Source organism: Chelonia mydas, chromosome 22 (genome assembly GCF_015237465.2).
Source record: "Chelonia mydas isolate rCheMyd1 chromosome 22, rCheMyd1.pri.v2, whole genome shotgun sequence".
NCBI lineage: Eukaryota > Metazoa > Chordata > Testudines > Cheloniidae > Chelonia > Chelonia mydas.
The window spans coordinates 419,839-446,043 of record NC_051262.2 but is presented as its reverse complement, the minus strand read 5'-3'; the positions used below and the strand labels follow the sequence as shown (position 1 = coordinate 446,043).

At 46.0% G+C, this 26,205-nt stretch overlaps 1 protein-coding gene across 10 annotated transcripts in view; it reads right to left on the bottom strand.

Annotated features, from left to right (window-relative positions):
• Nucleotides 1-729: 729 nt before the first annotated feature.
• LOC102940184 (zinc finger protein 271) overlaps nt 730-26,205 on the bottom strand; it is a 44,785-nt gene continuing 19,309 nt past the window's right edge. Inside the window, exons 4-8 of one of the 10 annotated variants that reach the window (XM_043534109.1) lie at nt 23,356-23,438; nt 19,503-19,629; nt 9,133-9,555; nt 7,698-8,964; nt 730-7,529 (exon numbers count right to left, since the gene is read on the bottom strand). In XM_043534109.1, coding sequence (XP_043390044.1) covers nt 7,340-7,529; nt 7,698-8,964; nt 9,133-9,555; nt 19,503-19,629; nt 23,356-23,438 — 2,090 coding nt within the window. In that variant the 3' untranslated portion in view covers nt 730-7,339. Of the gene's footprint in view, nt 9,556-9,909; nt 10,038-19,502; nt 19,636-23,355; nt 23,439-26,205 lie in introns of those variants that run through there. The other 9 variants (XM_043534113.1, XM_037882235.2, XM_043534106.1 and 6 more) reach the window with 9 other exon arrangements.

The window sequence follows — 26,205 nt, the reverse complement described above, 5'->3', positions numbered from 1 at the left end:
CTTAATCTAACACATAGCTAGCTAGATTACTTACTAAGTTCTAAGACTCCATTCCTGTTCTGCCCCCGGCAAAAGCATCATACAGACAGACCCAGACCCTTTGTTTTTCTCCCTCCTCCCAGCTTTTGAAAGTATCTTGTCTCCTCATTGGTCATTTTGGTCAGGTGCCAGCAAGGTTACCTTTAGCTTCTTAACCCTTTACAGGTGAGAGGATTTTTCCTCTGGCCAGGAGGGATTTTAAAGGGGTTTACCCTTCCCTTTATATTTATGACAAGGACAATCAGGTTCTTAAAAGAAGAACTTTATTATACAGAAAAAAGTAAAAGAATCACACCTGCAAAATCAGGATGGAAGGTAACTTTACAGGGTAATAAAAATATTTAAAACACAGAGGACTCCCCTCTGGATTCAGTTTCACAGTTACAAAACAGGAATAAAACCACCTCTTAACATAGGGAAAATTCACAAGCTAAAACAAAAGATAATCTAATGCATTTCCTTGCCTTACAACTTTTGTAATTTTAGATGGTTCAGTTCAGGTATGTTTTTAGGAGATGTTGTACCAGCCTGGTCTCTCTCTCCATCCGAAGAGGGAATAAACAGAGCACGAACAAAATCTCCCCTCCCAGATTTGAAAGTGTCTCCTTTCCTTATTGGTCCTTTTGGTCAGGTGTCAACAGGTTATTTGAGCTTCTTAACCCCTTACAGGTAAAGATTCAGTACAGCTGCCCAGGAAAGTTTTATGCTATCTTTATTTGTATGTTTATGATATGCCCCCCAAATCATAGATGATGCTGGACAGCCTGTTCCACGCTGGCTGTGATTTCTTCCTGGAGCTCTAGGAGAAAAACAGAGTTAATAAGACACATGCCCCTCTAGACGTACTACTGATTATATAAAACTAACAATATTTTCCAAATTTTAAGGACGTAAATGATTCTGGGAAAAACTTTCACAGGAGAGTGCATCAGCCACTTTGTTAGAAGCCCCTAAAATGTGTTGTATTTCAGAATCAAAATCTTGGAGAGCTAAACTCCACCAAAGAAGTTTTTTGTTATTTTCCTTGACAGTATGAAGCCACTTCAGCACAGCATGGTCGGTCTGCAGGTGGAAACGCCATCCCCAAACATGTGGCGTAGCTGTTCCGGAGTGTACACAATGGCATAATATTCCTTTTCGGTGATTTAACAATGGCTTTTCCTCTCAGTTTTTTACTGAGAAATATGACAGTATAGAATTCTTGATCTGGTTCTTCCTGCACTAAAACTGCTCCCACACCACACTCGGACGTATCTGTGGTTACTAGGAACGGTTTGTCAAAGTCTGGGGCCCTTAGCACAGGGTCAGACATGAGTGTCGCTTCAAGCTGGTTAAGGCCTTCTGACACTCTTCATTCCACTGAACTGCATTTGGCTGTTTCTTTTTGGTTAGGTCTGTCAGTGGGGCGGCAATTTGGCTGTATTGCGGTACAAATAATAATAACCGGCCAAGCCTAAGAAGGATTAAGTGTAATAACCGGCCAAGCCTAAGAAGGATTGGACCGGTTTCTTTAACTTTGGGACAGGCCACTTTTCGATAGCATCCACTTTGGCCTGTAGGGGGTTGATAGTTCCTTGACCCACCTGGTGTCCAAGGCATGTCACTCTGTTTAGGCCTATTTGACACTTTTTAGCCCAAACGGTTAGTCCTGCCTCCCTTATGCGCTTGAAGAATTTTTATAGAAGCTCCAGGTGTTCTGCCCATGAATCAGAAAATATGGCCACATGGTCAAGGTAGGTGACTGCAGATTCTCCCAATCCCACTTGGAGACCATCTACAAGCTTCTGGAAGGTGGTGGGTGCATTTCACAGCCCGAAAGGGAGCACATTACATTCATACAGCCCCTTATTGGTGATGAAGGCTGACTTTTCCTTGGTGGATTCATCCAGCGGTACTTGCCAGTACCCCTTGGTTAAGTCTAAGGTAGAGATGAACTAGGCAAGTCCCAGTTTCTCCAACAGCTCATCTGTTGTGTGGCATTCGATAGTCGTTTGGGCGAGTTACAGCATTTAGCTTATGGTAGTCCATGCAAAAGCGTATTTCCCCATCTGATTTGGGAACCAGAACCACTGGAGATGCCCAGGCACTTTCAGAGGGGTGGATTACACCCATCTGTAGCATGTCCTGGATCTCCCATTCTATAGCAGTTTTGGCTTGAGGAGCTACCTGGTAAATGATTAGGAGCTACCTGGTAAGGTTGGGATTTAATTGGGCGAGCATTACCTGTGTCAATGGAGTGGTACGCCCATTTGGTCACTCCTGGGGTGGCTGAGAACATCGGCACAAAGCTAGTGCACAGCTAGTACTGTCGCTGCATACGTCTGAGGGTCATGGAGAGGTTCACCTCTTCCACACCACCAGCATTTTTTCCTTCGTAGTAGACACCTTCAGGCCACTCAATGTCATCTCCTCCCTGGGCTGTAAACTGACAAACCTTTAATTCTCTGGAATAAAAGGGCTTTAGAGAATTAATATGATACACCTTAGGCTTTCGGTTGGAAGTGGGGAATGCTATGAGATAATTAACAGCTCCAAGGCGCTCCTGGACCATGAATGGCCCTTCCCACGATGCTTCCATTTTATGGGCCTGGAGCGCCTTTAAGACCATGACCTGGTCCCCTACTTTGAAGGAACGCTCTCTGGCATGTTTATCATACCAGGCTTTTTGCTCTTTTTGAGCATCCTGTAGGTTTTCTTTAGCAAGGGCTAGAGAGGTTCGGAGGGTGTTTTGTAGGTTGGTTACAAAGTCCAGAATGTTAGTTCCTGGAGAAGGTGTAAACCCCTCCCATTGGTACTTCACCAACTGTAATGGCCTCTTAACCTCACGGCCATACACAAGTTCAAATGGTGAAAACCCCAAACTGGGATGTGGTACAGCCATGTAGGCAAAGAGCAACTACTGCAACACTAGGTCCCAATCACTGGAGCGCTCAGTTACGTATTTAGGTATCATGGCCCCTGAAGTCCCATTAAACTTCTCCAACAGGCCATTTGTTTGATGGTGCTAAGGGGTGGCAACCAAGTAGTTCACCCCATGAGCTTCCCAAAGGTTTTTCATGGTCCCTGCCAGGAAATTAGTTCCCGAATCCATAAGGATGTTGGATGGCCAACCTACCCTGGCAAACATGTCTGTTAATGTCTGGCACACACTTTTAGCCCTGGTGTAGCTTAGAGCTACTGCTTCCGGCCATCGGGTGGCAAAATCCATGAAAATCAGTATGTACTGCTTTCCTCTGGGTGTCTTTTTAGGGAAAAGACCCAGAATATCCACAGCTACTCACTGAAATGGGACTTCAATGATGGGAAGTGGCTGGAGAGGGGCTTTGATCTGGACTTGGGGTTTCCCCACTTTTTGGCACACTTCACAAGACTGGACATAGACAGAAATGTCCTTGCCCACTCCCTCCCAGTGGAATGACTTCCCCAAATGGTCTTTGGTCTTGCTTACCCCAGCATGGCCACAAGGATGATTGTGGGCTAAGCTCAAGAGCTTTACCCTGTAATTAGTTGGAACTACCAACTGTCTCTGAGGATGCCAGTCCTGCTGGTGCCCACCAGAACAAGTTTCCTTGTATAAAAGTCCTCTTTCTACAACAAACCAGGATCGATTAGAAGAGCTGAAAGGCAGTGGGTTGCTCCGTGCCTCCGTCCAAACTCCCTGGAGGCTTTCATCTGCTTCCTGTTCGGCCTGGAACTGTTCCCTTGATGGTGGAGACATCAGTTCCTCACTGGATTGTGGACTCGGGCTTGGTCCCTCTGGACACGATGCAGGGGATGGGGATGTTTCCGTTGACTGTTAACTGTTCTCTGCTCGTGCACTATGTTGTGTTTCAGCCTCTGGCTGAGCCTCTTGCACAGGTTTAGCTGCTGCTGCCAGGGCAGGCTCGATGGTGCCCTCTGGTGTTGGAGCTGTAGACGGGGTTGCAAGTGCTGGATTCTGGTGCTGGTTGCTTCGCCTATTCATTCTGTTTGGGTCTCTGGGACTGGATTTACTACTGCTATTGCAGTCGTTGGCATGAGATCCAGTTCTACCTCCTCAGTTTGGGTCTCTGGGAACATAGACGGGGCCCTTGTAGAAGGCTCAGGAACAGGGATAGGTGTGGAGGTTTGCTTAGCCTGGCTGCGGGTGACCATTCCCACCCCCTTGGCCCGCTTCACATCGTTGGCCAAATCTTCCTCCAGCAGCATGGGAATGGGATAATCGTGATAGACTGCAAAAGTCCACATTCCTGACCAGCCCTTGTACTGGACAAGCAACTTGGCTATAGACTAGTTTAAAGAGTTTGACTTGAAGGGTTGAATCATCACTTGGGCCTCTGGGTCGATAAATTTGGGGTCCACTAAGGAGTGGTGGATAGCTGACACCTGGGCTCCAGTGTCCCTCCATGGGATAACCTTCTTCCCACCTGCAGATCTTCCAGAGATTTAGCACTTGCTCCTGATATCCAGGCATCCCGATTTTTTACAATGGGGTAGGCGTGTCGGGAAAATGCTATGTCTGGTTTCCATCTTAGGGCTCTGAACTGCCGACGGGCATGCTTGGGTGTTAGCTCCATTCTAATTCTGTCCTTTTTTAAAAAAAGTTCTTAGTTGTTCATGTGTTCTTTAGGCATTTCAGCTAAGCGTCCACTGAGCTGCAGCCTCAGCTCCACCATATACTGGTCTGTTGAGATGCTGTATCCAAGGCAGGCACTTTCAAAATTTTCTAAAAAGGCCTCTGTATCATTGCCTACCTTGTAGGTGGGGAAATTTTGGGAATGGGGAGAGGTACCTGGAGAAGGACTGTTAGGGTTATCTGGTAGACCCAGCTTAGCCCTTTCCAGCTGTAAGAGCTTCAGCTCTAACTCCGTCTCCAAGTGTTTTGCCTCTTTCCTCTCCTCCACCTCCAAGCGCTGTAAGTCCATTTGTCTTTCATATTCCTTCTGTTTCTCTTCAGCTTCTTCTGGCTAATTCCAGTTTCTTCTGGACCTCACTTTCTGTCATCTTTGCTAACTTTCCTGCCTTAGCCTAGCCTAGCCTGAGAGCTGTGGGGGGAGGAGGGGAACAGCTTGTGAATTCCTTTGCTATAGCTTAACTACTCTATCCTCAGGCAAAGAAAAAAAAACAAACCTCAAGCTGCTGTCAGCTTAAAAAAAAAGTGTCCTTTTAAAATCCTGAGGTCTGCGCTTCTGGTTCAAAATGATCCCATCACTGCCACCATGTCAGGGTTCCCTCCCCACTCTGAACTCTGCATTAGTAGGAGCATTGCCAGCAGATCTAGGGAATTGTTTATTCCCCTCTATTTGGCACTGGTGAAGCCACACCTGGAGTAATGCATCCAGTTTTGGGCCCCCCACTACAGAAAGGATGTGGACAAATTTGAGAGAGTCCAGCAGAGGGCAACAAAAATGATCAGGGAGCTAGGGCACATGACTTACGAGGAGGCTGAGGGAACTGGGCTTGTTTAGTCTGCAGAAGAGTGAGGGGGGATTCGACAGCAGCCTTCAACTACCTGAAGTGGGGTTCTAAAGAGGATGGAGTTCGGCTGTTCTCAGTGGTGGCGGATGACAGAACAAGGAACAGTAGTCTCAAGTTGAAGTGGGGGAGGTCTAGGTTGGATATTAGGAAACACTATTTCACTAGGAGGTTGGTGAAGCACTGGAATGGGTTACCTAGGGAGGTGGTGGAATCTCCATCCTTAAAGGTTTTTAAGGCCCGGCTTGACAAAGCCCTGGTTGGGATGATTTAGTTGGTGTTGGTCATGCTTTGAGCAGGGGGTTGGACTAGATGACGTCTTGAGGTATCTTCCAACCCTAATCTTCTATGATTCTATCTGTGCTTCATGAAACTTTGGATCTAAATGGTAAAAGACAGTTGTACCCAATTTAATCATGGCATCCTTTAGGAGTGTCATTAATGCCACTTAACTAGGGAGCAGTGTTCTAAAAATAGTTTACCTGGGCCACAGGTCACCATAGTGTCCATCTTAGGGGTGAACAATCAACCACTAGTACCTGCAATTTCTACCCGAGTTCTTGTCAAATCTTTGACTTTACTTAGAGTAATTTTACACTTCTCTGGAATAGAATTCTTCACTAACCCCACAACGTATCAGTAGCGATAGTGATGTATAACTCCCCCAAATATGCCCTTTTATTTCTTTAATCTGGTGGCACAGATTTAAATTAGGGACCAAATTCAGGAGTGCCTTAGAATCCTTGTAAGACACCAAATGTCAGGTATCTATTAAAAAAAGGTATCTTTCTGCAGCTATATCACATTCAACACGGATTTCATTTTGTACACATTTGCAGCATCTCCCAGGGGTGAGCTGAACAGAAATGTCACTTCCATTTGTCCCATCTCTACCTAGACAGGGATTGCATTTCCCAAATAATAGGCAACATGCATGTGATTAGGAAGGAGATCTCTTCAGGAGCGACCTCCTGCAGGGCCTGGGCCACAACTGCTTTGGGAGCCAAATGCATGGGTATTTTGCTTAGTTACAAGTCATTTACTAGAAAATACTCTTCCTGGCCCTTTAGAAAAAATACTGACCTAACCAATTGAACAATAGGGGGACTGGAACGCTGATAGGGAATAAGGGAATCTCTCTGACTTAGCCTATCTTCTTTTATTGTTACAGAGGGTGAAATGACATTTCCCCCCATCCCTGCCCTGTTTCAGCTCTTTGTTATAGTTCAATATATTCTAAGTGAGGAAATGGTAGTAAAAATATCTGCTCTCCAGAACAATCTGAAGCAACATCAGAGCAACTGGGAACGAAACCATTTGTTCCCGAAAGGGGAACTTGATGACTAACAATTGCTTTGAAATGGGGGAACAGTATAACAATGGTGCTCAGGGTTTGTTCAGACTAGGAAAAGTGATGGAGTTTCGGTCAGGTCAAGGGGAAAGCTAATGCCAACCACTGCACATGGGCTGCATCTGCACTACAAGTTTAATTGTCTTTTTACAACAAGATCACTACCTTGAGCAGCCAATGCCATGTACAGTCCTAGTGGATGTAAGGCACAGGTAGTTTTTGCCTCAGTGTAGCCTGTTGGGATCAAACCTCTCTCGCACCTGGAGCTGATGAACATTCCTGGCTGGAAGGACACACACTCCTATGACTCGAAAGGAAAGGAATTGATAGAAAAGATCACAGGACTGACCCCAAAGAAGGGTAAGCTGCAAAGGCAGAAGCAGGGAACTCATCTCAGGGAGCTGAGAGACCATGGTGAAGATGGTGCAAAGATCACTATGTGGGAATTAGCAAATGTGATTCAAAAAAAAAAAAAAAAAAAGTCTTTGGCCAGCCCTAGTCAAGACATTTATTACAATTCTCTCTCATGTGGATTTTCTGATGTCTAATAAGGCTTGAGCTCTGATTGAAGGTTTTCCCACACTCAGAGCATGTGTAGGGTCTCTCTCCACTGTGGATTCTCTGATGTGTGATAAGCTTTGAGCTATAACTGAAGCTTTTCCCGCACTCAGAGCATGGGTAGGGTCTCTCCCCCATGTGGATTTTCTGATGTCTAATAAGGCTTGAGCTCCGATTGAAGGTTTTCCCATGCTCAGATAATCCGTAGGGCGTCTCTCTCATGTGGATTCTCTGATGTTTAATAAGGTTTGAACTCTGATTAAAGCTTTTTCCACACTCAGAGCATGCGTAGGGCGTCTCTCCTGTGTGGATTCTCTGATGTGTGACCAGGGTAGAGTTCTGATTGAAGCTTTTCCCGCACTCAGAGCATGTGTAGGGCTTCTCTCCTGTGTGGATTCGCTGATGTGAGATGAGGGCTGAACTATGAATGAAGCGTTTCCCACACTCAGAGCATCCATAAGGTTTTTCACCCGTGTGGATTCTCTGATGTGTGGTAAGGGCTGAGCTATAACTGAAGCGTTTCCCGCACTCAGAGCATGTATAGGGTTTCTCTCCTGTGTGGATTCTACAATGTGTGATAAGTTGTGAGTGCTGACTAAAGCTTTTCCCACACTCAGAGCATGTGAAGGGCATCTCTCCTGTGTGGATTCTCTGATGTTTGATAAGGTTTGAGCTCTGATTGAAGCTTTTTCCGCACTCAGCGCATGTGTAGGGCCTCTCTCCTGTGTGAATCCGCTGATGTGAGATGAGGGTTGAATTATCGATGAAGCGTTTCCCACACTCAGAGCATCCATAAGGTTTTTCACCAGTGTGGATTCTCCTATGTGTGATAAGGTTTGAGCTCTGATTGAAGCTTTTCCCACACTCAGAGCATGTGTAGGGCGTTTCTCCTGTGTGGATTCTCTGATGTGTGATCAGGGCAGAGCTCTGATTGAAGCTTTTCCCGCACTCTGCGCATGTGTAGGGCATCTCTCCTGTATGGATTCGCTGATGTGAGATGAGAGCTGAACTATGAATGAAGCGTTTCCCACACTCAGAGCATCCATAAGGTTTTTCACCTGTGTGGATTCTCCTATGTGTGATAAGGTTTGAGCTCCGATTGAAGCTTTTCCCACACTCAGAGCATGTGTAGAGTTTCTCTCCTGTGTGGATTCTACGATGTGTGATAAGGGCTGAGTGTCGACTAAAACTTTTCCCACACTCGGAGCATGTGTAGGGCGTCTCTCCTGTGTGGATTCGCTGATGTGAGATGAGGGCTGATCTATCACTGAAGCGTTTCCCACACTCAGAGCATCCATGAGGTTTCTCACCTGTGTGGATTCTCTGATGTGAGATGAGGGCTGAACTATGAATGAAGCGTTTCCCACACTCAGAGCATCCATGAGGTTTCTCACCCGTGTGGATTCTCCTATGTTTGATAAGGTTTGAGCTCTGATTGAAGCTTTTCCCGCACTCAGAGCACGTGTAGGGTCTCTCTCCAGTGTGGGTTCTCCAATGTGTGATAAGGTGTGAGTGCTGATTAAAGCTTTTCCCACACTCAGAACATGTGTAGGGCATCTCTCCTGTGTGGATTCGCTGATGTGAGATGAGGGTTGAACTATCAATGAAGTGTTTCCCACACTCAGAGCATTCATAAGGTTTCTCACCTGTGTGGATTGTCCGATGTGCAGTAAGGTGTGGCCTCTGACTGAAGCATTTCCCACACTCAGAGCATCCATAAGGTTTCTCACCGGTGTGGATTCTCTGATGTGTGATAAGGGCAGAGCTCCGATTGAAGCTTTTCCCGCACTCAGAGCACGTGTAGGGTTTCTCTCCAGTGTGGGTTCTCCAATGTGTGAGAAGGGTTGAGCTCCTATTGAAGCTTTTCCCACACTTATGGCATGTGTAGCGTGTCTCTTCCAAGTTGATTCTCTCACGTGTAATAAGGTCTGAGCGGCTACTGAAGTTTTCCTCTGGCCTCTGCTCAGTCTCACATGCTTTTGCTTTTTCTGGGAGTGCACAACTCCTGGAAACATTCCCTTTGGATCTTCCTGATAACATTCCATGTGGTTCTTCTTCCTCAGCATCTTCCTGCTGGGCTTTCTCCGCCTCATTTTCACTCACCATCCCATCACCTGATGGGAGACAGAGAGAATCCAGATATAGGTCACTCCCTGTGTCAGAAAGAAAGGAAATCTCAGAGAAAGGAATGGAGAAGGGGATGAACAAACCAAAATGTGTGTGGGAGAGATCAAACCTATCAGGAGCTGATTTTCCCCAAACCCTTCCTCAGAGGAGAGAGGAAGGGATCAGTTTTGGTCCGTATCTCACCAGAACACTGGGGGAAAGCGAGATCGGAGAGGGACGGGCTGCCAGTTGTCAGTCAGAATAGGTGACATCTGCCATAATGATTCCACACCTACAGGGAACAATCCTGAACTTGGAGAGCTCACAGGCTCTTTGTAGGGCATCCCAAATGTTTCCTGCATTCCCAAACAGTTTCTGAGTTGGTTTAAACAATTCCTCACCTGGAATTGGTTAAACCAGCAGGCAGCTCTCGGGAGCACTTTTTGCTCAGAGCCCTGGAGGTCTGGGACCCACAGATCTTCCCCTCGTTCCAGCTGCAAGATCACACCAGGTTTGGAAACTGGAAACCCTACTCCAGGAAAAGAAAACAAGGGAGGTCAGTGGAATTTGTGGGATGTGTGTCACAAAGATTATTCCATGGTTTTAATCCCAACTCATTTTTAAGCAGTAACATCAGGGTTGGAAGGGACCTCAGGAGGTTATCAAGTCCAACCCCCTGCTCAAAGCAGGGCCAATTCCCAACTAAATCATCCCAGCCAGGGCTTTGTCAAGCCTGACCTTAAAAACTTCTAAGGAAGGAGATTGCACCACCTCCCTAGGTAACGCATTCCACTGTTTCACCACTCTCCTAGTGAAAAAGTTTTTCTTAATATCCAACCTAAACCTCCCCCACTGCAACTTGACACCATTACTCCTTGTCCTGTCCTCTTCTACCACTGAGAACAGTCTAGAACCATCCTCTTTGGAACCCCCTTTCAGGTAGTTGAAAGCAGCTATCAAATCCCCCCTCATTCTTCTCTTCCACAGACTAAACAATCCCAGTTCCCTCAGCCTCTCCTCAGAAGTCATGTGTTCCAGTCCCCTAATCATTTTTGTTGCCCTCCGCTGGACTCCTTCCACTTTTTCCACATCCTTCTTGTAGTGTGGGGCCCAAAACTGGACACAGTACTCCAGATGAGGCCTCAGCAACGCCGAATAGAGGGGAATAATCACGTCCCTCGATCTCCTGGCAATGCCCCTACTTATACATCCCAAAATGACATTGGCCTTCTTGGCAACAAGGGCACACTGTTGACTCAAATCCAGCTCCTTGTCCACTGTAACCCCTAGGTCCTTTTCTGCAGAACTGCTGCCAAGCCATTCAGTCTCTAGTCTGTAGTGGTGCATGGGATTCTTCAGTCCTAAGTGCAGGACTCTGCACTTGTCCTTGTTGAACCTCATCAGATTTCTTTTGGCCGAATCCTCTAATTTGTCTAGGTCCCTCTGTATTCTATCCCTACCCTCCAGCTTATCTACCTCTCCTCCCAGTTTAGTGTCATCTGCAAACTTGCTGAGAGTGCAATCCACACCATCCTCCAGATCATTTATGAAAATATTGAACAAAACCGGCCCGAGGACCGACCCTTGGGGCACTCCGCTAGATACTGGCTGCCAACTAGACATGGAGCCATTGTTCACTACCCGTTGAGCCCGACAATCTAGCCAACTTTCTATCCACCTTATAGTCTATTCATCCAGCCCATACTTCTTTAACTTGCTGGCAAGAATACTGTGGGAGACTGTGTCAAAAGCTTTGCTAAAGTCAAGGAACAACACGTCCACTGCTTTCCCCTCATCTTCAGATCCCAAGGCCATCTTCCTTGGCTCAAAGTGGCAGGAGAGTTGTTATTATTATAAATCATATTCATTACCTTAGTGCCTAAGGACCTACTAACAGTGGGTCCCCATTGTGCTAGGCAAAGTACAAACAGAGAATAGTAGACGGCCAGTGCCCTGAAGAATTTACAATCTAAATAGACAAGACATACACAAAATGGGGGTATAATGCACTGTTAGAATATAGATATTCAGGCCTGCCTGTAAAGCCTATACTTTAAGAACTTAGGTGTACAGTAACTCCCCACTTAACTTCCTCTCGCTTAACGTTGTTTCACTCTTACATCCCTGCTCCACTACAGAACATACTCCATTTAAAGTTGTGCAATGCTCCGCTATAATGTTGTTTAGCTGCCTGCTTTGTCCTCAGCTGGCAGTCCCCCTATCAGCTCCCCTATGCGCCCCCCAGCACCTCCTGCCCACCAGCAGACCCTGCAGATCAGCGCCTTCCCCCGGCTCCCCCCACCTCCTGCTCGTGGCAATCAGCTGGTTTGTGGCATTCAGGAGGCAGGAGGGAGGGGGGAGGAGTAAGGACTCAGCACGCAGCCTCCCCCACCTTTCCCTGCCTCCTGCCTGCAGCAATCAGCTGGTTTGCAACATTCAGGAGGCAGGGGAGGGAGGGGGAGCCTGCAAGCCGAGTCCTCACTCCTCCCCCCTCCCTCCTGAATGCTGCAACCAGCTGACTGCCACAGGCAGGAGGTAGGGAAGGGAGGGGGCGAAGCGAGGATGCGGTGTGTGGACGGAAGCAAGAGGAGGTGTGGGGGGAGAAGAGGCAGGTTAAGGCTGGCTTGCAAATCCTGAGTGATGATGATCTTGACAGGAAACGCAGCTCCAAAGCGATTAGGGGAGTTGATCATCTAATGACTTGCTATAAAGAAATTTACCAAGAAAAAAAAGGAAAGCAAAACAATCTCTAGATGTGTTTTTTCACGTTCAGAAAGCTCAGCAAGAACAGCAAGAGGAGCAGCCGGACAATCCACCCTCTTCCACTCTCTGACTCCACCACCTCAACCAAGCTTCATACTCAGCAATGATGATTGTAGTATTAAATTGTTGCTTTAAAATAGTTTAAAACTTACACTTGTATTAAATTGCTTGTTTAAAATTGTTTAAAATGTATATAATGCCTTTTGTCTGGCAAAAAAAAAATTCCCTGGAACCTAACCCCCCCATTTACATTAATTCTTATGGGGAAATTGGATTCGCTTAACATCATTTCACTTAAAGCCGCATTTTTCAGGAACATAACTACAACATTAAGTGAGGAGTTACTGTATTTTTAATCACTTAGCTAGTTACAGGGATATAAAAACAAAGAATAAAAATCACAGTCTGCCTATGTATGGGCCTTCTCTCACTAGGATAGTCTGAGGCCTTGTTGTTAGGCTAAGGCCTTTAGCTAAGCAGCAGGGGCAGCCATAAGCTGGGAAGCGTAGGGTCACATCCTCACATCCCAAACCAGTCACATTGAAATAAGGTTGTATTAGGCTGTTAGGAAGACGATCCTGTCTGGATAGTGCCCATCACCACCAGATAAAGAAACAGATCTTAAGATGATTAAAGAAAACTTAGTTTGATAGCATCCTGTCTGGCAAGAAATCACTTATCAACGGTTGTGAAACCCTCATTTCCGTATTGTTTTATATTTATGGCCAACACTTTTACATTATTAATCAGTCTGGTTCTCTAATTGTTTCTGTCAGCTGTATAATTAACGTTGCTAGGTGTAAGTTAATTAGGGTAGTGGGATATAATTTGTTAGAGAATTATGTTACACTATGTTAGAACTGGTTTGTTAAATTTCAGTAAAATGATTGGTTAAGATATAGCTGAGAATATTACTATATAAACTGGGGTCAATCAGGAGGGGGAAGGGAAATTGGAATCGTGTGTGTTAAGGGGTGGAACGGGAACAGGGACACAGGCAAGGCTCTGCGGCGTCAGAGCCGGCAAGGGGGATGCTAGGTAAACGCTCTGCAGCGTCGGAGCTGGGAAGGGAACACTGGGGAACAGACTATCAGCGTACAGAGATAAGCCCGACTAGTGTGAAAGGCTTCGGAATATGCTTGCTTGGAAATTAACCGCAATAAACATTGCATTATCTGCGCTTCCGACTTCTGGTCTTTTGCTTCTTGCTGTCTGCGTGACAAGGACCAGGGAAGTGGGAGGGTGAAGGGAAAGCCCTCTAACAAAACTGACATGACCTGATAACTAAGAGGTAAGCCTTTATGGAAGGTTCTAATACACTTTGGAACTGATCAGGGATTCCCATGAGGGCTGAGGAGGGGGCAATGGTAAATATGAATTTAGATCATTTTCTTGTTTTATATCTTTTTCCCATAAGGGTTAACCTCTGGCACATTGTCATGGATCCATAGGACCTGTGCAATGCCCTGGCTTTTAAACAGTCCTTGGGAGGTGCTCCTTGAGTGCACTAGACCTCCAAGGCGTCCCACTCTTTCACAAGGATGGGCCATGTAGCTTCAACACCTGAGACTAAGCCTATGGCTTCAACACTCCTATTCCAATCTGTGAGCTCTGCCCAGCAAGTCCAGCTGAACCACAATGCTGTTCAGAGACTGTTCCTCACGCATGCTTCAATGCACCTCAGCAAGTTTTTGCTGTGACACTGGGCAGACATAAAACACAGCAGGGTTTATTAGTCAACCAAAACACACCATTGGAAAGTCCTTACATTAGCACCGGGAAGCAAAGAAGACAATATAGTCTATACTGGCCACTGCCCTTGAGCCATGCTGCTGTAGAAAACATTTTGGTTTCCTTTCACTGTGCCTGTCCATCTGTCTTCACTCCAGTAGAGCTCCCTGCATCTGTGAGCCAGTTCTTCCTGCTCCCAAAAACATAACCAGTCCATGTATGCTTTACTCAGCCAAGCGGAAATCCTCCCATGGACAGGTGACAATTATTCCCTTGTCTCTGTCGGGTATTCCATTGATGTAGGTTGGTCCCAGCCAGTCCCTAATGACCCATTCATATCACCCCATGACAGTTACGTGACAAAACACCTCATGTCTCCTGCTCTTTATAATCATAGCAATACCGATCACAGAGGGAAACTGAGGTGTGTATTGGCATCCTACAAGTATCACCAAAATTCCTACCTCTATCACACACCAACCGCTCACAGCCCTTGGAGAGAAAGCAAAGCACAAGAACTGGACATTAGTCCAGTGAACACAGTGGAGGACAAGCTGCAATCCTCAAACCCTGATCAAAAAGTAGAGGCATGTGGGTCCCTACCCATAGAGAGGGGCTGGCTAGAGGCCTGATACTTGAGAGGGCATTCCTTAAGCAGACCATACAGGCACGTCTAAGGCTTAGCTACCCCAGAACTGTGACATCGCAAAAGCACATTTTGGGGAATAAGGAAATCTAGTGACTAAGGTGTAATGGGAGGGACAATTAAACTCCCCCAGTGTGTGGAGAAGGCTGGCTAATTAAACAATAAAATTCAGGAGCAACAGCCTCTAATTATTCCGGAAAAGGAGAATGTAAGAAAGAACTGGGCCACGCAACCTCGGGAGGAACAGGTTCAAAGATCTAAGGAGCCTGGAGGGAAGACAGCTGGCAGCTGCTGCAAATGGGGGAAAGGGGTGGGGTGGGGGAGAACACTTTCTCCAAACGCTCACTCCTGTTGACTCTGACGTGATTTTATGATCTATGACCTAGTCTCATGTCTTGTGGGCAATTTTATACATGCTAGAAGTAAAATGTCATTATCAGAGTATTGCTTATTACCTTGGAACATGCATGGAAGGGCAAGGAGCTGGACGAGCACAAGTCTATGGGGCCGGATGCACGGCATCCGACGGTGCTAAAGGAGTTGGCGGATGTGATTGCAGAGCCATTGGCCATGATCTTTGAAACGTAATGGCGATCGGGGGAGGTCCTGGACGACTGGAAAAAGGATAATGTAGTGCCCATCTTTAAAAAAGGGAAGGAGGAGGATCCGGGGAACTACAGGCCAGTCAGCCTCACCTCAGTCCCTGGAAAAATCATGGAGCAGGTCCTCAAGGAATCAATTCTGAAGCACTTTGAGGAGAGGAAAGTGATCAGGAACAGTCAACATGGATTCACCAAGGGCAAGTCATGCCTGACTAATCTAATTGCCTTTATGATGAGATAACTGGCTCTGTGAATGAGGGGAAAAGCAGTGGACGTGTTATTCCTTGCCTTTAGCAAAGCTTTCGATACAGCTCCCAAAGTATTCTTGCCAGCAAGTTAAAGTAGTATGGGGTGGATGAATGGACTATAAGGTGGATAGAAAGCTGGCTAGATTGTCGGGCTCAACAGGTAGTGATCAATGGCTCCATGTCTAGTTGGCAGCTGGTATCAAGCGGAGTGCCCCAAGGGTCGGTCCTCGGGCCGGTTTTGTTCAATATCTTCATAAATGATCTGGAAGATGGCGTGGATTGCACCCTCAGCAAGTTTGCAGATGACAGTAAACTGGGAGGAGTGGTAGATACGCTGGAAGGTAGGGATAGGATACAGAGAGACCCAGACAAATTAGAGGATTGGGCCAAAAGAAATCTGATGAGGTTCAACAAGGACAAGTGCAGAGTCCTGCACTTAGGACGGAAGAATCCCATGCACTGCTACAGACTAGGGACTGAGCAACTAGGCAGCAGTTCTGCGGAAAAGGACCTAGGGGTTACAGTGAACAAGAAGCTGGATGAGTCAACAGTGTGCCCTTGTTGCCAAGAAGGCTAACGGCGTTTTCGGCTGTATAAGTAGGAGCATTGCCAGCAGATCAAGGGATGTGATCGTTCCCCTCTATTCGGCATTGGTGAGGCTTTATTTGGAGTATTGTGTCCAGTTTTGGGCCCCACACTACAAGAAGGATGTGGAAAAATTGGAAAGAGTCCAGCGGAGGGCAACAAAAATGATTAGGGGGCTGGAGCACACGATTTATGAGGAGAGGCTGAGGGAACTGGGAAGCATACATGGACTCGTTATGTTTTTGGGAGCAGGAAGAACTGGGATTATTTAGTCTGCAGAAGAGAAGAATGAGGGGGGATTTGATAGCTGCTTTCAACAACCTGAAAGGGGGTTCCAAAGAGGATGGATCTAGACTGTTCTCAGTCGTAACAGATGACAGAACAAGGAGTAATGGTCTCAAGTTGCTGTGGGGGAGGTTCAGGTTGGCTATTAGGAAAAACTTTTTCACTAAGAGGGTGGTGAAATACTGGAATGGGTTACCTAGGAGGTGGTGGAATCTCCTTCCTTAGATGTTTTTAAGGAAAAAATGTATAATGAAGTGAAACTGAACAGAAATAAAACTGGAGTGTAGGCTCTAAAGCAACAAGGCTTGGGTAGGGATTTGGGGTTAAAGGTCTGGGATTCCCCACAGCTCTAGATCCCCAAACCTCTCCTCCCTCCCACTGATGCACCCAGGCCACCTCCCGGGTGCTCTTTCTCCACACTCCCCTCCCCTTCTTCCCATTACTCTCAGCCGGCACCACCTCCCAGCACTTTGGAAGCTTCTTGTGTTCCCCCCCTATTAGCCAGGATGGGCAGGAATGGTGTCCCTAGCCTCTGTTTGCCAGAAACTGGGATTGGGTGATCACTTGATGATAACCTGTCTGTTCATTCCCTTTGGGGCACCTGCCATTGGCCACTGTCAGAAGACAGGATACTGGGCTTCATGGACCTCTGGTCTGACCCAGTATGGCTGTTCTTATGTTCTCCCCATCTCTCACTACCTCATCCCTCCCTGCTGCTTCTTAGCTCTAATCCTGCACACACCCTCCCCATGTCCTGGCACCCAAAAATGATCTACTCCCCTTCTTCTCCTCCCCTCACCCATGGGGTCCTGAATGGCAGCATTATACATTCTTCTACCAAAAGAGGAGCTCATCTGACTGTCACACAAGCTATGCATGAGTCTGTGACGTTATTGACAGAATCAGTAACTGTACAGATCACTATTGCAACCACTGTTATATATTTGCAGAAAATATGGTACAAAGGTTGTTGTGTGAGGTGTCTATGGGAAGATTATGATTTGCTGGTTATGTTTATACTGTCTATATATGTGAATCAAATTGTAGTTGAAGTTATGAATATTGGCTCTATACTGTCTGTATTTCAAACTTATGCTATGCCTCTGGGTGACACCCCAGACAAGGTGGTGTCAGCTCTGCCTAGTCTGCTTGATGGCCCATTAAGGACCACCAGCTATACAACTGACCCATTGAGAGAAGGCAGATACACCTTGTGAAGCAGCAAGGTATGCAGGGACAGGTGTATAAACAGAACTCTTGAGGTTTTTCCAGGCCATGTGATGGACAGCTTGTCTTTGGGACAAAGAAAGCAGAAACCACATGGCAAGAGACTATAAAAACCTGCTGCAGTTCCTCCACCTTGTCTTCAATCCTGCTTCTTACCTCTGGAGGGCCTTTGCTACAAATGGAAGCTCTACACAAAGGACTGATGATCCATCCCAGCTGTGGATGTCCTCCCAAGACTCGATTTGAACCTGCAGTTTATTCCATCACTGCTACAAGCCTGAACTAAGAACTTTGCCATTATGTATGTAATTAATTTCATTTAACCAATTCGTGCTCTCATCTATATCTTTTTCCTTTTATAAATAAATCTTTAGATTTTAGATTCTAAAGGATTGGCAACAGCATGATTTGTGAGTAAGATCTGATTTGTATATAGACCTGGGTCTGAGGCTTGGCCCTTTGAGATCTAGAGAACCTTTTTTCTTTTACTGGGGTATTGGTTTTCATAACCATTTATCCCCACAATGAGTGGTGGGGAGCATTTTGGGGAGGGTCAAAGGTGTGAGTGGGGAGTGGAAGATTCTTTTGCAGGCTGCAAGAGGCCAAAGGGGGAAGGAGAAAGAGAGCAGAGAACCGGTTAACTCAACATTGCAGCTAGCAAGCTCAGTCCAACGATAAGACGCTGGCCCCAGCCCAAGGATGCTGCTCACAGCCAAGACTGGGCTGACAGCCAAGAAAGACAGGGGCGTGAATGTGCCCGAGCAGCCATGAGAAAGAAAACCCCAACTGCACAGACCTACAAGGCAGCGAGGCCAGGAAAGAAGAAAACAAGGTCTAAGACCGAAGAGATTGAAAACACCGGCGAGAGAGCAAGAGGGGGCATTGAGCCTTGCATCCCTGGAGCGAGGGTGTTTTGAGAAAGCTGAAGACACCATGGAAAGCCGGTTTGGACTGGCACAGAGGGCACCAGGAGCAGAGGTCCCTGAACGAAGCACCCCGCACAAGGAGCCCAGGACTTAAAACCCTCCTGAGAGCTGGAGCAACTTGGAGATCACAGCGAATCCTCGGATGACCTGGGCCCAGGACAGCACTCCCGTCCACCCTTCCCCCACTCTTCTTCTTACGTTAAACCCAGGCTTGGCCAGCTTTGGGTCGGGCGTATGTGAGTATGAAAGTGGGTTAGGGCTTGGGGCACTAACTCTTCCTTCCTTCGAGTGACGTAGAAACATTTCCAGCACTCTCCGCTGTTATTTTACTATTTTATCAATAAAGTTTAAAAATTTAGACACTTGATGTGTTCTGTCATCTCCTCCCTTAACGATTCTGTGGCCTCAGCCTGATCACCTGATGCCTCAGACAGACTGGTGACAGAAATCTGTTACAATACTGGGAAACTGGCGTGTCTAAGGGAATTGCTTGTGTGACTTGTGGTTAGCCAGTGGGGTAAAATCAAAGTCCTTTCTGTCTGGCTAGTTTGGTTTGGTTTGCCTTACAGGTGGGAAAACCCCAACCTTGGGCTGTAACTGCCCTGCTTTAAGCAATTTGTCCTGAATTGGCACTCTCAGTTGGGTCCCACCAGAACCAGCATCGTAACAGAGTCATACACCTATTTACTTAATTTAGAATTCTACAGGCAACATATTTTCTTCTTAAAATGAGGAAGGCATGAAAGCTATAGTTATTAACGTATCCAATAAGGATACATTAAATGCAATTTTAAAATGACTGATGGCACCAAAAAGGCACATGTCCAAAAATTATACTAGTGGGTGGGGGATAAGGCAAAAAAAGGGGGGCAAGGAAACTTGTCAAAACTTGTAGGATGAATAATGGTATAAAGTTACTACTACTCAGGTTCTTTAGAGACCCCCACAGCTTCGAATAACCGAGGGGACAGGACTCCTTACCCAGCAAGACCACCGACTCATAGTTCTCCTGCATGACATCCCTGTAGAGGGATCTCTGAGTGGGGTCCAGCAGAGCCCCCTCTTCCCTGGTGAAATCCACAGCCACCTCCTCGAAAGTCACCGGCCCCTGAAAGAGCAAGAGTCCAACACTCAGTACCTGCTGCCCCAGTGACAGCCCCACTATTCATGGAACAGCAGGACCAGGTAAATGGAAGCCCTGGGAGGCACATGTTAACAGTCCCACCCCACCTTGCTTACAGCAACCAGGAGGCATCAGAGGGTAGAAAGAAAGAACCTTTGTGTCTGCCAGCTGACAGACAGAGGCAGGGTCTTCACATTTATCACATACCTACTAGCCAGAGCTTGATACAGGAGATGGGACTATCTATGGACACTGCTGGTGGCTCCCTGTTAGGAATCCCAACACTCTCCAAATAAAATATACGGAAGAAAGGGGATGTCAATAGTAAAGAAAAGTGGTGGGATCTGAGTTACTACAGAGAATTCTTTCCTGGGTATCTGGCTGGTGACTCTTGCCCACATGCTCAGGGTTCAGCTGATCGCCATATTTGGGGTCGGGAAGGAATTTTCCTCCAGGGCAGATTGGAAGAGTCCCTGTGGGTTTTTCACCTTCCTCTGTAGCATGGGGCACGGGTCACTTGCTGGAAAATTCTCTGCACCTCGATTTGAGGACTTCAGTAGCTCAGACATAGGTGAGAGGTTTATTGCAGGAGTTAGTGGGTGAGATTCGGTGGCCTGTGTTGTGCAGAAGGTCAGACTAGATGATCATAATGGTCCCTTCTGACCTTAATATCTATGAATCTATAAAAGAAGTTAGGTCAGAATTGTAGAAAATTGATAAGGGAAGCTATCAGCAAATCAATGACCAATCAATAAAATAAGAAGGAAGCTTTTAAAGTACAAAATTAATCCTAACAATGGTAGTGGTAAATCACTAGATGGAAATGGCAGAATTATCAAAAATAACGCAGAAGAGATAGAAGTGTTCAATAAATATTTCTCTCCTGGATTTGGAGAAAAACAGATGATGTACTCATATCATAAGATGTTGACGACGACATTCTTTCCATTCCAACAATAACTCACAAGGACGTTAAACAGTAGCTATTAAAGTTAGACATGTTTAAATCAGCGGGTCCAGATAACTTGTATCCAAAACTTTTAAAAGACCTGGTGGAGGAGCGTGGTGGACTGTTAATGTTGATTTTAATTAGGACTTGGAATACTGGGGAAATTCCAGAAGACTGGAATAAAGCTAATGCTGTGCCAATATTTAAAAAAAGTGTAAAAGAGATGACCCAGCTAATTATAAGAGTGTTAGTCTGACATCGATACTGGGCAAGTCTGATCAGCCGATACTGGATTTCATTAATAAAGAATTAAAGGAGGGTAATATAATTAGTACCCATTAACAAAGGTTTAGAAAAAAATAGATCCTATCAAACTAATTGGATATCATTATTGGATAAGATAAAAAGGTTGGTTGGAGCTATTAGTATTGATGTAATATACTTCTGTAAGGTATATGACTTCGTTCAGCACAATATTTTGACTAAAAAACTAGAATGATACATAATAAAAACGGCATACATTAAATAGATTAAAAACTGTGATTGTAAATGGGGAATCATGGTCGAATGGATTTATTTCTAGCGGGTTCCCGCAAGGATTGGTTCTTGGCCCTCTGCTATTTAACATTCTTATCAATGACCTAGAAGAGAATACAATAACTCCTCACTTAACGTCCTCCCACTTAACATTGTTTCAAAGTTACGTCGCTGCTCAATTAGGGAACAGGCTCGTTTAAAGTTGTGCAATGCTCCCTTATACCGTCGTTTGGCTGCCTGCTCTGTGCACTGCATGTAAGATTTCGAGGAAGAGCAGCGACTTTACAGGGGAGCAATGCATAAGTTCCTCTTCTCTGCCTCCTCCCCATCCTTCCCAGCGCTTCCCCCACCACCAAACAGCTGTTTGGTGGCGCTTAGGACTTTCTGGGAGGGACAGGGAGGAGCGGGGAAGCGCTGCGTCTCCACTCCTCCCTCTCCCTCCCAGAAAGTCCTAAGCGCTGCCAAACAGCTGTATATAATGCCTTTTGTCTGCCCCCAAAAAATTTCCTTGGAACCTAACCCCCGGCATTTACTTTAAATCTTATGGGAAAATTGGATTAGTTTAACACCATTTCACTTAAAGTTGCATTTTTCAGGAACATAACCACAACGTTAAGTGAGGAGTTACTGTATAAAACCATCACTGATAAAGGTTGCAGTTGCCATAAAGACTGGGGGTGGTGGTAACTAATGAAGTGTCAGTAGATTCAGGTTCCAGCACTGGGAGTCTGGTAAGTTTTTTCAGCCCTGGCTGGAGGGTTATTTCCTGTTCCACAAAGAGGGGAAGTTCCATTCCCAACTCCTGTGCCTTGAAATTAGGCCCTATCTGACACTACACCCCATATTCAGCATAGTGGTAGGATTATAGTATGATTAGGACATAATTATGATGCATTTTGTGCAAGATGCGTCATGTGCAGTGTTATTGGAAAAGTTATGATTTGCTGAATAGGATTATCCTATTTGTGTGCCTGTATCATCTTTGTATCTGAAGTTATGGATATTGACTCTATATCTGTATTTCAAATGTGCTTACTCTGGGTAACACCCACAACTAGCCTTTAAGGTACAACAATGAAGAAGCGAGACAGTGGTGATGGCTCATCAACAAAGACAATGGACCATGGAAGAGCTTAGCCTTCCTGTGAATGTTTCAGCCAGCCTATGAATCATGGCTACCATGACTCAGCAGGGCATGCTAGGTCATGTGACCAGACCACATGACACTGAACTCCATTTTGGTACCTGTATTTTTCCACAACGTGGACTGGGAATTGAGTTTGGAACAAAGGGTTCCTGCCATATGGAAAAGCCATAAGGTGGGGTGTGACATCATCTCTTGGCCTCATTCCCCACACAAGAGAACTGGAAACATCTGAGGAACAAAGACTGAACTGGGGGAAGTGCTGGTCCCAGGGTAAAGGGATTTCTAGCTTGTGTATTGAAACTTGGTGGACTGCTTGTATCATCAGTCAGGGTGAGAAACTGCTAATCCAAATTCTATCCATCTAATATGTTAGGCTTAGTTTGAATTTTTGGTTATTTGGTAAGTAATCTGCTTTGATCTGTTTGCTATCACTTAAAATCTATCTTTCTGTAGTTAATAAACTTGTTTTATGCTTTACCTTAACCTGTGTATTTTGAGTGAAGTGTCTGGGGAAAATCTCAGCTTGGTTAGCACAAGCTTATTCTACATATCTTTCCCATATCAAGGGGAAGGCGAACTATATTAATGAGCTTACATTATACAGATCCCTGTGCACTATAAGATGTATAAATCCAGAATTATACCTACAGCAGGTGTGCAAAGTTGGGGAGCTGGGAAATTGGCTGTTGTCTTCTATCTGTCCTTGAGTGGCTTAGGTAACGCACTCAGGTAGCTTAGTTGGGTGTATGGCGCCAGCTGCTGTTGTGTTGAGTGATAACAGGGCCTAGAGAGGCTGGCTGCATCTCCAGCAAAGCAGTGTGAGAAGGGCCAGCCCAGCTTGAGGGTTAGAGGGCACAGCAGTTCCCAGAAGTCCCCAAGACTGCACCCTGGGGGTGACAACCCATCGCAACCTAGATTACACAAGTCTCAGCAGGTTTGTCACATCCTGTCCCCTCCTTTTCTCCACCCTAGATATTTCCTGCCTCCCACCACCTCTAGCAGCTCCCAACTTCCTATGCATTTACTGCTCCTCTCCCTCCAAGCAGAACCCACCACCAGCTCCCTGATAATCCGTTACCTGAGCCAGCTCCATTGCAGCCATTTCCTTCTCCCTGGGAGGATGGGATGATCTGGAGTGAAACGTAGACATTATTCTGTAGCCTGCGAGGGTAAGAAGAGCTATGTGAAAGAATTCAGATGGAGCTTTTGTCCATTCCACAAGCCGATTCCCCCTGGATTTTTCCCTGCTAATGGACATTCTAGTTTCTCCCACACTGTGAAGCACAGAGTGACCTTATTCCAGTACAGGCCTAGCTCCCTCCCACAAGGGTGTAACCCTGAGACATGGTGAAACCCTCCCAGTACCAGAGTGTGTTACACTTATAAAGTTTGCGGACGATACCAAGCTCGGAGTGGTTGCAAGTGCTTTGGAGGATAGGATTAAAATTCAAAATGATCTGAACAAACTGGAGAAACAGTCTGAAGTAAATAGGATGAAATTCAATAAGGACAAATACAAAGTACTCCACTTAGGAAGGAACAATCAGTTGCACACATACAAAATGGGAAATAATTGCCTTGGAAGGAGTACTGCGGAAAGGGATCTGGTGGTCATAGTGGACCACAAGCTAAATATGAGTCAACAGTGTTGCAAAAAAAGCAAACATCATTCTGGGATGTATTAGTAGGAGTGTTGTAAGCAAGACATGAGAAGTAATTCTTCTGCTCCACTCCATGCCGAGTAGGCCTCAACTGGAATATTGTGTCCAGTTCTGGGCGCCACATTTCAGGAAAGACGTGGACAAATTGGAGAAAGTCCAGAGAAGAGCAACAAAAAATGATTAAAGGTCTAGAAAACATGACCGAAGAGGGAAGATTGAAAAAAACTGGGTTTGTTCAGTCTGGGGAAGAGAAGACAGAGAGGACATGATCACAGTTTTCAAGTACATAAAAGATTGTTACAAGGAGGAGGGAGAAAAATTGTTCTTATTAACCTCTGAGGATAGGACAAGAAGCAATGGGCTTAAATTGCAGCAAGGGTGGCTTAAGTTGGACAATAGGAAAAACTTCCTGTCAGAGTGGTTAAGCACTGGAATAAATTGCCTAGGGAGGTTGTGGAATCGCCGTCATTGGGGATTTTTAAGAGCTCGCTGGTCAAACACCTGTCAGTGATGGTCTAGATCAGTGCTTCTCAAGCTATCTGATGTGGGGGACCGGCAATTTTTCCCCCCCCAATTGCATGCAGATTGGCACCGGTCCGCGGACCACCACTTTGAATAGCACTGGTCTAGATAATACTTAGTCTGCCTTGAGTGCAGGGGACTGGACTAGATGACCTGTCAAGGTCCCTTCCAGTTCTATGATTCTATGAACCAAAGGAGTCACTTTGGGGGATTCTCCCTCTCATTGTAAACCTGAGACAGCTGCCTTGGGGACAAAGTTGTTTGATGCTCCAGCCTTTATACAGTCTCTTCTGGGAGGGCCCTCTTTCATGGGATGGGGCCTTGTTTTACCTTTTGGCAAGCGTGACCCCAGGGGCTCTGAGACTGGGCCTTCTTCATAGAATATCAGGGTTGGAAGGGACGTCAGGAGGTCATCTAGTCCAACCCCCTGCTCAAAGCAGGGCCAATCCCCAACTAAATCCTCCCAGCCAGGGCTTTGTCAAGCCTGACCTTAAAAACCTCAAAGGAAAGAGATTCCATCACCTCCCTAGGTAACCCATTCCAGTGTTTCACCATCCTCCTAGCGAAAAAGTTTTTCCTAATCTCCAACCTAAACCTTCCCCACTGCAACTTGAGACCATTACTCCTTGTTCTGTCATCTGCTACCACTGAGAACAGTCTAGAACCATCCTCTTTGGAACCCCCTTTCAGGTAGTTGAAAGCAGTTATCAAACCCCACCTCATTCTTCTCTTCTGCAGACTAAACAATCCCAGTTCCCTCAGCCTCTCCTCATAAGTCATATTTCCAGTCCCCCAATCATTTTTGTTGCCCTCCACTGGACGCTTTCCAATTTTTCACATCCTTCTTGTAGTGTGGGGCCCAAAACTGGACACAGTACTCCAGATGAGCCCTCACCAATGTCAAACAGAGGGGAACAATCATATCCCTCGATCTTCTTGCCTCAGCACACCTTGTTTCTTTCTGTGACTCCCCAGTGAGTCCAAATGAGTAGATACTCCTGATAGAGACTGAACATAAGAACATCCCACTGCATCAGACCAATGGTCCATCTAGCTCAGTGGCCAATGCCAGGCCCCCCAGGGGGAATGAACAGAACAAGTAATCATCAAGTGATCCATCCCCCGACACCCATCCCAGCTTCTGGCAAACAGAGGCTAGAGACACCATCCCTGCCCATCCTGCCTGTGACACTGGCAGATGAAGCGTTAGCTCTTGCAAAAGCCCCCATGTCTTAACTGATCATGGACAAATGCATTGCTGGAATCAGTCTGGATCACCTATGCTAGTATTGTTAAAACAGGCATTAGGATTATAAGAATGTGTTTAGACTTTATTGAATACTTGTGAGTTGCTGCCTCGGTTAATATCTGACTAGTTGCATTGTGAGCCTCTGTGGCTCTGTAAATCACCAGACAGGAGAGAGACTCTACCTATGTGAAGTGCTGGTTGGCAACAAAATGCATTACACCCTGCCTGGTAGGAAAGGTCCATCAACAGCAGATAGAGCATTATGGGATGTTAAAGACGGCAAAAGACTGTTGTTGTGCTCTTGACTTCCCATTAGCTGAGTTTGCAGCTCAGAGCACATGGCAGGAAGGGGATAAAAAAACCCATATAGAAGGAACTGATTATCTGTATGCTGCTTGGACTCCTGGGGGCAAAGTTTCAAGGCATAAACAAGAGATCCCCAGCTGCTTAGCCTGGGTTAGTTCTAAAGAATATATAGAGCTTGCTTATTATAGAG